Consider the following 12,735-nt stretch of genomic DNA (forward strand, 5'->3'; position numbering starts at 1 on the left):
TGTCACTGAAACTGCCAGTCTTTGAGTAGCTGCATTTTCAAATTTAAATGACTTACCCTTCCCATTAATGTCTCCTAAAATTTTTATGCTATGTGCCTTCCATTAAAATGAAACATATACACTGAGCTCTCAGAATTTTTATTCCTTTTGTGTCAGAGAGTATAGGGGGAAACCATGAAGCTAACAAGCACTGAACAAAATCATGTTTTTTTTTTCTCTTCCTATTCATTTTAGAAATCAAATTGTGATGTACATGGTGTCTGCAGCAGCTCTAACAGTTCCCTACTGGTATTTCCAAGATGGCCCCTTTGGTCTGAGGTAGCAGTAAGGCTAGTAGTTGGCCAATTTGCTTCTCTGATCTTCAGCTTTAACTGTCTCTAAGTTTGTATTATTAAGACCAACTAGAATTCACTAGGCAGATATGCATATATGTGCATACATTCTTGCCTGTGTGTGTGTGTGGTGTGTGTGTGTGTGTGTGTGTGTGTGTGTGTGTGTGGTGTGTGTGTGTGTGTGTGTGTGTGTAGGTCAAAAATTGACTTTGGGTGTCTTTTGTTGCTCTCCAACTTATTTTTTGAGACAGAATCTCTCTGTGAGCATGATATTCAATATTTTGGCTACACTGACTGGTCAGAAAGTCCCTGGGATCTGTCTGTTTCCACACCGAAGTACTGGAGTTGCAAGAGCATGCTGGCACAGCCAGCTTTCATGTAGGTACCCTTTATCAAAGTTCGGTTCGTCATGCTTGTGCAAAAAGCACTTTACCCACTAAACCATCTACAGCCCCGTCCATGACCATTACTGTCTGTAATAATTCTCATTATTACCATTGTTCTCACCACCTTCTTTCCCAAATGGTCTAAACAGTATTGCTAAATTAAACAATCCAAACTGGATAAACCACTTATCTTGTTTTCCTAAAGCCTGGCTGTTTATTCACCGGTAATTTCAGGTCAAGCCCCTTATTAAATGTTACCAAAGCCAACAATGACACTTCTAGTGTCACTTTATTTCTATTGGACCTTAGCTCAGCTGAGACTGCTAGCCACTGCTTCTATGTCTAGTCTATATCTCATTTTACCTGAATCATTCTCCCCAAAGGTCTACAGGACCCCACATGATTTCTACCTCCTTTAGAATGAACAGTCCCTGAAGTGAATATTCTTAAATCCCAACTCTTTGAAGTGCACAATCTCTGTTTTTCCACATCACTGATTGAGGGGCTGATCTGACGCCTGTTCATCACTTTGTGCTCGCTTTTGTCTCCCTATCTTACATTTGTGACTTGTACCCTTGCCACTGGTCTAAGAGCCAATTGTTTCTTCAGCTATTAGTATGCATAGTGCTCTGCACTCCAGAGTGTTCTAATACCTTATTATTGGTAAAACCTACTGTGACCAATAGGAAGAGCACAAGAAAATAGCCTACAACCTGAGACTCCCTCTAGAAACCAGTTCTTTAACTAGCATGTGGCCTTTGTTGTAAACTACCTGTGAGTTACAGTAATACTAATCTTTCCTTTCTAACATAGATGAAATAAAGCATTTGAAATTACTCTTGTGTTTCTTGTTGAAAGACTCCAAATAAGAGATTTTTTTTTTTAATGAAAAACATCTGCTGGACAGGAATGAATGTCAATTTGTACCAGCAGCAACTCATCATCTTCTGCAATGATAATTACTCCGTTTCCAATTACTCAGTCTAAACACACCAGATCAATTGCAGATGACTACGCCACTCATCAAATTTACAACTGGGTGATGAGGCCAGCTGCTAGCAGACACACCTTGAAACCTTTGGAAGCAGCGATATGGGCAGCAGTCCAACCTTCTTTGTCAGCGTGGTTAATGAGATCTGCAGGAACCACAGGCTTGGATGTACCTGTGGGGCTCTCTTCCCCATTCGAGGAGAACAAGCCTGACTTGGGCTCTTCTGCACTCAAAGAGTGTCCATGAGCTGGCACTCTATGGTACATTAGGAGCTTAAGGCTGTCCACATTACCAGTGTCCACAGCTGCGTGAATTGGTGTCCAGCCATCCTGAAAATAAAATGACCAGGGGGAGAGTGTTGATAACAACATTAGTGAGAACAGTGTTGTTTTAAAGTTCACCTCTAAATGCTCTTGGTCATGAATCACTGTACCAAAGAAAGGAGGTAGTTCACCCCTGAATACTCCTGATGAACTTAAGCTCTCTGACTTTTCCTGGTGACACTGTTTTCCATAACTGTGATTCATGTTTGCTGTTAAATCACCATTTCCACTTAATAGTCACCATTGGAATCACTTAATAGTCACCATTGGAATGAGCAGGTACTGCCTGGTCTCCTGAGTATTATGCTTGGCCAACCAGAATCTCAATGCAGTATTAAAAATGGAGTGAACTTTATCCTAATGAGTTTTTTTTTAAATTATATTCAATAATAGTGGTGTTAGTAAATTAGTAACACACTGATGAACACTACTGTAATGAGTCTTACTTCAAGGCCAGTGACCTGACTTGAATGATCTAAACATTTTTATGCCAACTATTCCAGAAGGAAAGATTCTAGGTAACAGGGAAAAAGTAGGAATGCAGGAAAAAACAAACAGATTGATCATTTCTCTGGACGTCCATACTGCCTTAAAAAACATTGCACCTAAAAATCCATTGTTCTAGAATGAATTGTGCTGACCCCCCCCCCCACCTCCCACTTAGCTGGCTTTGAGTGTACTCAGGGCGCAGCCTCAGTACCATCTGGGACTCTTGTTAAAAATGCAGACCCCCCCAAGCCTCTTTCCAGACAAGCGAATCTGTGGGGACCCTAGTGGGGGAATGCCCACCAACCTGTAAAGCATGCCCACGAGTGAATGGGACACATTTAAACCTGAGGAGGGAGCACTGTTCTAAGGTGAGGTTCTGCTCGCCTGCCATCCTGACACAGCTGGGTCCGCCCACTCACTGCACAGGAATTCTTGTCTGTCTTTAGAGATTTTTGTCAAAGATTGACTTGTCTTGGGGCTTTATTATTTTTTTTCTACCTTTACAATATAGCTTTAACATCATTTTCATATAGAATTCCATACTGGTCAGTTATGGTGGCACACACTGGAAGGATTTGCTGAAGGAGGTGGAGGCAGGAGGATCACAATTTCGAGGCCACCCTGGGCTACACATTAAAAAAAAAATAGAAAAGAATTCCATATTGTTATATTAAATATATTTCAATGAGCTACAATGCTTTCTGTTTTTTGTTTGTTTGTTTGTTTTTTAATGTGTATTTTGAGAAAGGGTCTCACTATACAGCCCTTGCTGGCCTAAAAGCTGATCCATTGCCTCTGACTGCCGAGTGCAATAAGCCTATACCACCATAGCACAATTTTTTTTATAAACTAATGTTGTAGAAGCTAAGAAAATTAGCCAGTAAGTGGGAATCATCTCAATGTACACTAAGTATTGTGATCCTTTCCCAAAGCTGACCCTTGAGGGCCCTTTTCTGTTTCTGACTCTCATGCCAGGAAAGTTTCCTTGACTCCGGCAGGACAACACAGCTAGTAACTAGAGCAGGGCATAGTCTGCATTCCAGTCAGGGAAAGCTGGTCCCTGCTTTCTTCTGCAGTGTTAGGACAGCAACCTTATGTAGGCCAGAGAGAGTCAGTGCTGATCACCTTCCTAATTAATAGAGTCCAAACAGGCCTTCTAGGAAGCAAGACCAGACAAAAACCTTTCCATAATCCACTTTCTCTTGGTACCTTAATATTAAAAGGCAAACATAAGACATCATTATTCCCGACAAGACCATCTATGAATTATACTGTGCACTTCTGTGTTTACAAAGATCCTGTTCTGACCAACAAATCTAACTAGGGGGCATGGATCTCTGTTCTCAACAGGATGGGGTTTAACCTTCCCTGTTACACTTCTTACTCAGCTTGATGATGCAAAATTCATTTCTCTTTCATCAATAAGGTAGGATTTTGTTATATATATATATATATATATATATATATATGTGTGTGTGTGTGTGTATGTATGTATATGTATATATGTATAAGTATATGTATATATATGTATGTATATAGATATATATCACATATTTTTTTGGATGAAATACATAAAATGACAAGAAAATGTGAAACTTAACTACTTTTTTTCAGACTGAAAAGAAAAACAGGATCTGGAGAGATAGTTCCATGGCTAAGAGCACTGACTATTTTAGGGGACCTGGGTTGATACCCAGAACCCACACAGCCCCTTACAACCACTGTAACTCTAATTCCATGGGGTCTATGGATTTCTTCTGGACTCTATGGGAACTGGGCATGTAAGTGATTCAGACATACCTGCATTATTATCTTTGCTTATATTGGTAATTAATGATTGGTTCTTGTCAGTGAAATTATGTAATAACATCAAAGGTCTAAGAATAGTATTTATTCAATGAATAAAACTTTCTTTTAATTTTTCTTATTTTACATATTGATCCTAGTTCCCTCTCTGTCCCTCCCTCTCTTCCACCCTCCCACACCCCCGACCACCCTCCCATCCCATTTCCCCCCAACTCCACATGTAGGGTGATGCTTTCCTTGGAGGGGTCATCCAAATCTGTCAAGTCAATAAATAAAACTTATACTTTCACTGTCTCTAATTCTGAAACACTAATAGCACTATTATCTCTTTTTTGTTGTTGTTGTTATTTCTAGCCTAAGATTTGAATGACTGATGAGGTAGAGTGGACATAATTTTTAACTAACAAGCTAGAGACTCAAAGTAAGGTCACTTTCCAATTCAATATCCTTAAAGTAAGTCAGAGCTAAGCAGTCTGTTTCAATATGCAGCTGTCCTTTAGCATTTATAGGGGAATAGTTTCAAGGCTACATCCCACCCCAGCCTGGCCTCTGGCATTCCTGGAGATGCACAAATCCCTCGTGAAAAATACTGTGGCATTTACCCACATCCTTCCCCATTCTTAAGTCCCCTCCATATTACATATAATATCATCTAATGTGCAAATGTAACCAGCTGTTAGACTGCTTTATTTAGGGAATAAAGAAAAATATCTGCATATCTGTATTAGAAAAACACAAGTTTATGATTTTTGAACCAGTACAGCAACTAGTTTTCAGACACAGTATGAATGACAAATGTCCCAGATGTGTACTTACTCTAGTTTGTATACTTGGGTCAGTGCCAGCTTCCAGCAGGAGCTTGATACATTCTTTGTTTCCATTTTTACAGGCCAGGTACAGAGGTGTCTGTCCTCCAGCAGCAGCATGGTTAACATTGGCATCATATGCAGTTAGTAATTCTACACATCTGTGCATAGGATTGCGATTAGTTACACAGAAATGAGATGTCAGCTTTGAAGTGTTCCCTGGTCACTCCCAAATCTAGATAACATGCCCAAGAAAGCCTGTATATTGACATATGTCATTTATTTTCATTTAGATCAACTTGGTTATTATGAACCTTATTGCATTGAGATCACTTTCATAAGACTAAAAAAAAACACTTTAGTCACAAATTTATCAAATCATATTTTAAGGATGCTCAAGCGTCCGTCATTTATGATACACAAGGCCAACTTTTATAGGCATTGTCCTTGGAGCAGGCTTGAGTTACAAGGTTAGATGGCCTGATTGTACTTGGTATACATACTATTCGTAATTTGAAATAGTTTGGGCCTCAAAACAAACATGGTGCTGCTGATTCATTCTGTGAATTTTCTTTCACTCCAGAAAGTGATTATAAATAGCATAGACAGCCGGGCACCATGTGTCTCTGCTATAAAAAGTAGCAGGGGGCTGCAGAAAGGGCTGCCTTGGGAGAAAGATGGAAGAGGCTATCTCTTTGGGTGGTAGCTGGCTTCTGAGGACACTGAGCTGCACAGGAAAAGGAAAGGAGGCAAACCCAAGACTGTGAGTAAGTGACTAGTTCAACACATAGAGACAGAATTTGAACAAATAGAATTAGGGGAGTTAGGGGAAGTCAGTCTTCCCACCCCCCTATATTTGGCTTACATACATTTTAAAATAAGTTACATGCTGACATATTTGTGTAACATGTTCTTTACGTTTACTGATCCCTGAATTATCCCAGGGTTCCTCCTTCAAAAGCTGTCCATGCTTCTGACCCATGACAGCAAGGAGCCTCACAGATAGCCTGGTAACACGGAGGTTGGCAAAGGCAGAAAAGCTGAGTGGGAGGAGAGATGTGCTTTGTAGGACACAGAATATAACCCAAAGAAACAAGAGAAGCAGTGTCTGTAGTTCCCAAAACTAAACTCAGGCTGATGAGATGCATGTTAGATACCCCAGCGAAAATGACACTAGACACAGAAGGGTGCATTTGGAATATTACAAAATAACTTGTAATTAATAACACCGATGTGAATTCTAAACAGCCTTATTTTAAGAATTGTGTAGTTTGAGTTGGAAGAACAGCTCAGCTGTGGAAGATTAAGACTCAAAACCAAAATGCCATGGATGTCTGCTAATTTGTTCGAGAACATTTCTCTCAGGACAGATGGGTTGTAAAGGTGGCAGCAGTATATATTTTCTTCACAATCTGCCCGCTCAGCACAGGCTGCACAGCAATTGGGCTGTATTCTATTACTAAAATATGACTTTCCATCTTGAAAAGTAATCTCTATAGTTGATGACTTCCACCTCCTTTAGAAATCATCATTGAAGCCACGTGCCTATTAATTAACTATGTCGCTTTGCGCTAGAACTACTTTCATTTGCAAAAGCCCTGCTTTGATCGTTCACTTATTTGTGAATGAAGCAAGATGAGGAGGACATGGGGCCTAACTATCAAATAAATAACTTACCGGGAGGACAACAGGGTTATAATAAGTAATACAATGCTCTGTCTTACTTTTAATGGTAGCACCAACAAACACTTCTGTATGAAAGAGGAAACAATGGCATGCTCAGCATTCCTTACTAGACCCTCTCTCCAGAGCAAGTTCACTGACATGTAGTGCAGACATGGACACATACACACGTCCTTTAGATACAATACTCAAACTTCATTACGAAGAACAAATCTATGGCTCTGCTTTGCGTTTTGAACCCTCAAATTTGTTTTGTGGACTTATTTGTCAATGGATGTTAAACACTCCTTTACATACTTAGCAGTAGTAAAATGTGTGTATGAATATAAAAAGGCGTCATTTTCAGAAGAAGAAGAAGAAAAAAAAAAAAAAAAAAAAAAACCATGAGGAGCATCACTTACTCAAAATGTCCCTGAGCAGCTGCAGCGCACAAGGGTGTGAAGCCATTTTTATCAGCAGCATCGACGCGGGCTTCTGCGTTCAGCAGCAATCGCACACAGTCTATGGGTTTTAAACAGAAAGCCACTTTAATTCTCCACCTGGTGCTATGATGAACCGATTCCCTATGAGCTGTGGAAAGATCCTAATGGCTCAAGGCCCTTCCCACTGATCTGACAGCTCTGTCCTGCTGGATGTGGCTGTCATGGAGTTTTCATATAGAATCCATCTCTTTTCCTGGAGTTGTTGGAGGCTAAAAAAGGAATACCATACACCAGAAAAGTACTTTGCTAGACTCTCCACTAGATTTTTTCAAGATAATGTTTTGGGGCAGATAGCCAGATCCATTTACCAAATTGTATTTATATAGTTATGGTCTTACTGCGTGATAGATGTTAATTTAATCATCAAAGTGCCTCTTTGTGGGTCATCCTACACACATGAAGATCAAGAAAGGCTCACAGAAAGTCAACTGAGACATAAACATCACTAACAGAAACGTATCATAAATAATATTGTACGGTCTAAATCTAATTTCTCTACAGTAAAGAAAATTCCCTAGTGCTTCTGAATTCTGACATGCTTCCAGACTACAGTCTTCTTTGCTTAGCAAACTACTGCATCTATCTGAACCATCATAGTCTATGGCTCACATACACTGTTTAAACTTAGTCAAGCCATCACTTTTTCTGTACTACCGATGATTTAGTATACTTAGCTACAAGATTTGCATTTTAAAGAGTAAAAAGAATTTAGTCTCCACTGATAGATCTTTTATAGTACCACAACTTCTCAGTTCTCAAAAAAAAAAAAAAAAAAAAAAAAAAAAACCTAAATAACTATAAATTATTCCAGGGTCTTCCTTCCTAACTAGTAAAACTTACCCATACCCTAGCCCTAACAGCCTGGATGCTCGGTTCTTCTTCTGTAGCATAAATCAGGTTTATTCTCTCCTGACAAGAGTGAGCCCAGGTAGACAGCTTGATTCTAAAGTGTGATTTATAACTGCTATGTGGGCAATACATTTTGGTGTGCACAAATGAAAATTTATTTTGCTACTAGCTCTACCTTTTACATTAAATAATTACAGAATTAGGCCCTTAAATAGCCATAAGACTTTAAAACTCATGTAAAGGACTGGAGAGATGACTCAGAGGGTAAGAGTACTGGCTGTTTTCCAGATGTCCTGCGTTCAATTCCCAGCACCCACATGGTGGCTCACAACCATCTATAGCGAGGTCTGGTGCCCTCTTCTGGCCTCCAGGCATACATACAGGCAGAACCCTGTATATATAATAAATAAATCTAAAAAACACAAGACAAAAAAAAAAACAACAACAACTCATGTAAAAAAAAAAATTAGCCATTTTACCCATTACTCCTTTTAAAAGAAAAGTGAAATTTGGGTGGATCTTTTGCAAGTATAGGGTATGGTTAAGGTTAGACCTGGTAATGTTTTATGTTTGTTTGTTTTACCTGTATGTCCATTCTTAGCAGCAGAATACAAGGCAGAATGGCCATCTTCACAGGAGTAATTTATGTCCAGTCCTTCTTCATTAAGCAGCATTGATAATAAAGTGACATTTCCCTGGGCAGCAGCTTGCTGAAGAAGGGTGGGCCTGCCAGCCAGGGAGGCAGGACCACCACTCATTAGCAAAGGGGTTAGGGAGGGTGACCAGCCTGTAGGTTAAAGTGACCCTAGTTAGAAAGTAGGAAGGGCAAGAGAAGACAGACACTACCATTCCTTTTTGAATCACACACACAGAGACATGAACAAGTATCCCTAGAAGATTAATTACAAGGTGTCTAACATTATCAATCTGTTAATACTCTTAACACAATTCCATACTGTTATTTTAGACTTTCTATCTTCTGCAAATTAACATTCATGGTGACAAGTTATGTTTAGTTGTCAGTCTTGCACAAATAAGAGTTAAGTGATTGGTTTTAGTTAAGTGATTGGCAACCAAGATGGCTGCCACACATTACAAACTTAAATTTCTATTTGGATTTTAAAAGTATTTCAATTTGTAAAATTATGTAAAGGTTACCTCAGTTCCAATATTTACATGGAAACATCAATCAAATAGGTATAACATAGCACAATAGTTAGAAACAGTTTCTTCAACTATGTTTCAAGACAACTATTTTACATAAGCTAGAAAGTGGGCCTCACTCTATCAAGAAATTTATTATGTCTCTTGAATTTACTTATTTGGGAAACAATAGATTTTAAGAGCTAACAGAAAAAATATATTTGGCTGTATTATATGACAGTACAAGGCCCAATAACAGCTTTGAAAACCACCACCTCTTGCCATCTACAGAAGAAGACTAATGGACTTTCTAACTGGCCAACAATGTAGGACACTCTACCATATACGTTCAACAAAAACTATAAGAGTTATCATGGTTAGATAGTTCTCATCAGTATTTAGCAGCTTTAGAAGACAATCTGTTAAGAGTGAGAAGTCGGCTGCATATAGCCTGGAAAATTTTCTGAATCCTTCCTTGATCAAAGGGCTGTAAAAACAGTAAAATACAAATGTTTATTTAGTTTGTATTTGTGTCTATTCAGTTTAAATACACAAGAAAGCCATGGAACTTGTAATCAGTGCTGCACATAAGTATACATACACATCCCTCAGGGTAGACTTTCTGCTCAGCAAGACGCAATGGATGGACACTTTCCTTTCCCTGTACCAAGTTACACTACTTTGAACATAATAGTCAATTCTCATGATTTAATGCCAAGTTTTTGGCCTCAAATTCTTTCAGGATATATACCAAAAGAATACATATCAGTGAAATAAGTCAGAATATTTAAAATTCTTTATAAAAAGAGGCCATTTATCAACTGAAACTATACTGAATATTAAAATCTTGAAATATAAATTCAATTTATAACCAATTATCTGAATCCATGGATAATTTATTGTCTTATCATAGCAGGACAGCAATGACTGACAAGATTAAAATTTTTATAAAATTCAGTATTTCTCAAATCTTTATAATATTTCCCCATTGATATTGATAAGGTCTTCTTAGAAAAGTAGTATTTTTACTTCATACTTACAAGAAGGCTCCTCTCTGGTACATTTTACCTTTTGTATTTTCTTTAAAACAAACAAACAAAAAAAACAGGCCCACAAAAATTAAATCAGTACTTATTAGAAATGGATGATAGACAGAAATCTATAAACACCAAGGTTGGACACCTTGACTGTAAGGCAAACACAGGCAATAGGAAGGCATCACACTACTGTCCCCAGCATGGGGGCGGGGGTCTGCTTCATGCTTTCTACACACATACACACATGTACCACACACACGTGCACTCATACACACAAGGTACTCTCTCTCTCTCTCTCTCTCTCTCTCACACACACACACACGCACACACACACACACGCACATGCACACACTCATTCTCTCGTCTCTAGATCTCATTCAAGGAATCTTGGTTCTGGATACTCTTCATGAATACCAATGTGTACATACTAAATTTTGCTATTCTTTAAAAGTTTGTTTTCATTTTTCTTTTTCTTTTTTAACCACAGTTCTAGACTTTAGACACAACAATACAAATTCATATTTCTACTTGTTTTATATGGAAACATTCAATTATATATTTAATTTTCTGGAGGACCCCACTAATGTGAAAGGGAAAAATGTTTTATTCAAAAATAATCTTCGGTCATGAAGTGTCATCATTCCTTTTGTGATATTCAGAAGCAGCTTGCTCAGCTTCCATAAAGGACTGAAAAATATACTTTTTAAATCTTCACAAAAGAAATGTGCTTTGTAAATATCATACTCTTAAACTTCAAACAAATGCTGTATTTTTAACTGTTGTTTCCAATTTTTTTTTTCCTAGCACGCTTGATCTTTTAAAGAACCCTGTTATAAATATGGGGGAGGTAAAAATAACAACCTCATCACAACACTAGTATTCATCTGAAACTCTCAACAATGAGAGAAACGGTAATATCTGGTTAACTGGATTAGTAATGACAGAATAGAGCTGAATCCATCCAGCTACTCTACGGATGTTAGAAAGTCATTCAGTTGTGCAGCATCATAGGCAAACATTAGTAAAGGTGAGGACGTTGCATGGCAGGCCACGAGACAGAGGGGACATGCAATGGCAGAAGAGGAGGAGCTGAAGACAGCTTCTGGCACCAGCTTCAGAGGGTGGAGAGGGTTAAGGTCACAGCCCAGACTAGTCTCTTTTTTTTTTTTTTTTTTTTTTTTTTGATTTAGCTTTCAAGCCAATCATACTTGAGGATACTTTAAAGAATATATTTCAGGAATGAAAAAAGTCTGAACCAAATGAGATAAAATTTATGAAATAAATAAGAGTAACAAGGAAAACAACAAGAAGAAAGAAACATGGAAAGGTGCAAGGGTTTGGGGACTCGGTTGCCCGGAGTAATGCCTGCTTCAAGCTTCCTCATCTAATCACTGACTGACTACATATGCTCATTTGACCAGTTCAGGAGGGGCAAGAACTTCTAGTTCATTTGGAATAGAAAACACAATTTTCAAAGTTCGTGGTTTGACACGAAGTTGCCTCTGCTTACTGCAAGTTACAATGCAAGCCATTAAAATGAGAACCTTCTAGCATTCCATCTATCTTCTGGGCTTTCAGGTCTTAACTGTTAGACACAGAAGATGACAGAGACACAGGCAATGTCAAGAGAAAGATCACAGGGCCCAGGGCAAGCAGGGACAGGCAGTAAACAGTCTTACCCACCAGGAAAAACCAGGACACCCTTATGTTGGGAAATAATCTTAATTTTTGCATCCAAGAGTTTAAGTTTTAGATGGCAAAGCTAATAGTGTAGAAATAATGTCTCTCTGGGATCAGAACTACAAAAGGGCAAAAATTAACTAAATTTGTCATTTGAAGTTCAGTGCTTGCTCAAGTGATCACAGAAAAGGGGATTCGAGATCTGCCGGGCACCCAGCAGACACACACTGTCCCCGGGCCTTGTTCCTACTCACTGCAGTGGAGTCGGTCAGTGGAAAGTTAATGACTTCCTATGGGCTAATGACCTGGAAAGCCCACCTAGGCACAGCCAAGTTAAGAAGCAGGATGGATGGAGCTGCGGTGCTGTCAGGCTGAGCCGGGTGTGGTAGCAGTGGAGCTCGGAGGTGGAGTGCTCACCCAGCGTGCACACAGCCCTGGCTAGGAGCCCCAGCACCACCCAAATAATCTTTACAACAGAGGAATTGGAACAAACTAAGTGCAATGCAGCTGGAACATCATTCAATCTGGGGAGTTCAGGACGGCCTACACCTGCAGTTGAATTCTATAATTACACAAAGCATGCACCAGCCAAACATGGTTGCCCTCAGAGCACATGAGGAGGCCCTTATCAAACACACCTGCTGAAGGACTAAAACCTCTGGTGCCACCCAGCTACCCTAAAAAGGCACACCTTATAATAAAATCAACGGAGGCCTACTATTCCATCG

At 39.1% G+C, this 12,735-nt stretch overlaps 1 protein-coding gene across 3 annotated transcripts in view; it reads right to left on the minus strand.

Annotated features, from left to right (window-relative positions):
* The window catches only part of Cttnbp2 (cortactin binding protein 2), a 142,188-nt gene that overhangs the window by 53,286 nt on the left and 76,167 nt on the right, over positions 1–12,735 (minus strand). For 2 of the 3 annotated variants that reach the window (XM_051175728.1, XM_051175730.1), the window contains exons 5-8: positions 8,731–8,934; positions 7,218–7,317; positions 5,144–5,294; positions 1,787–2,038 (exon numbers count right to left, since the gene is read on the minus strand). In XM_051175728.1, the coding sequence (XP_051031685.1) occupies positions 1,787–2,038; positions 5,144–5,294; positions 7,218–7,317; positions 8,731–8,934 (707 nt within the window). Of the gene's footprint in view, positions 1–1,786; positions 2,039–5,143; positions 5,295–7,217; positions 7,318–8,730; positions 8,935–10,330; positions 10,371–12,735 lie in introns of all 3 variants that reach the window. The other variant, XM_051175729.1, reaches the window with a different exon arrangement.

The sequence above is a fragment of the Phodopus roborovskii genome, unplaced genomic scaffold (genome assembly GCF_943737965.1).
Source record: "Phodopus roborovskii unplaced genomic scaffold, PHOROB, whole genome shotgun sequence".
NCBI classification, from domain to species: Eukaryota; Metazoa; Chordata; class Mammalia; order Rodentia; family Cricetidae; genus Phodopus; species Phodopus roborovskii.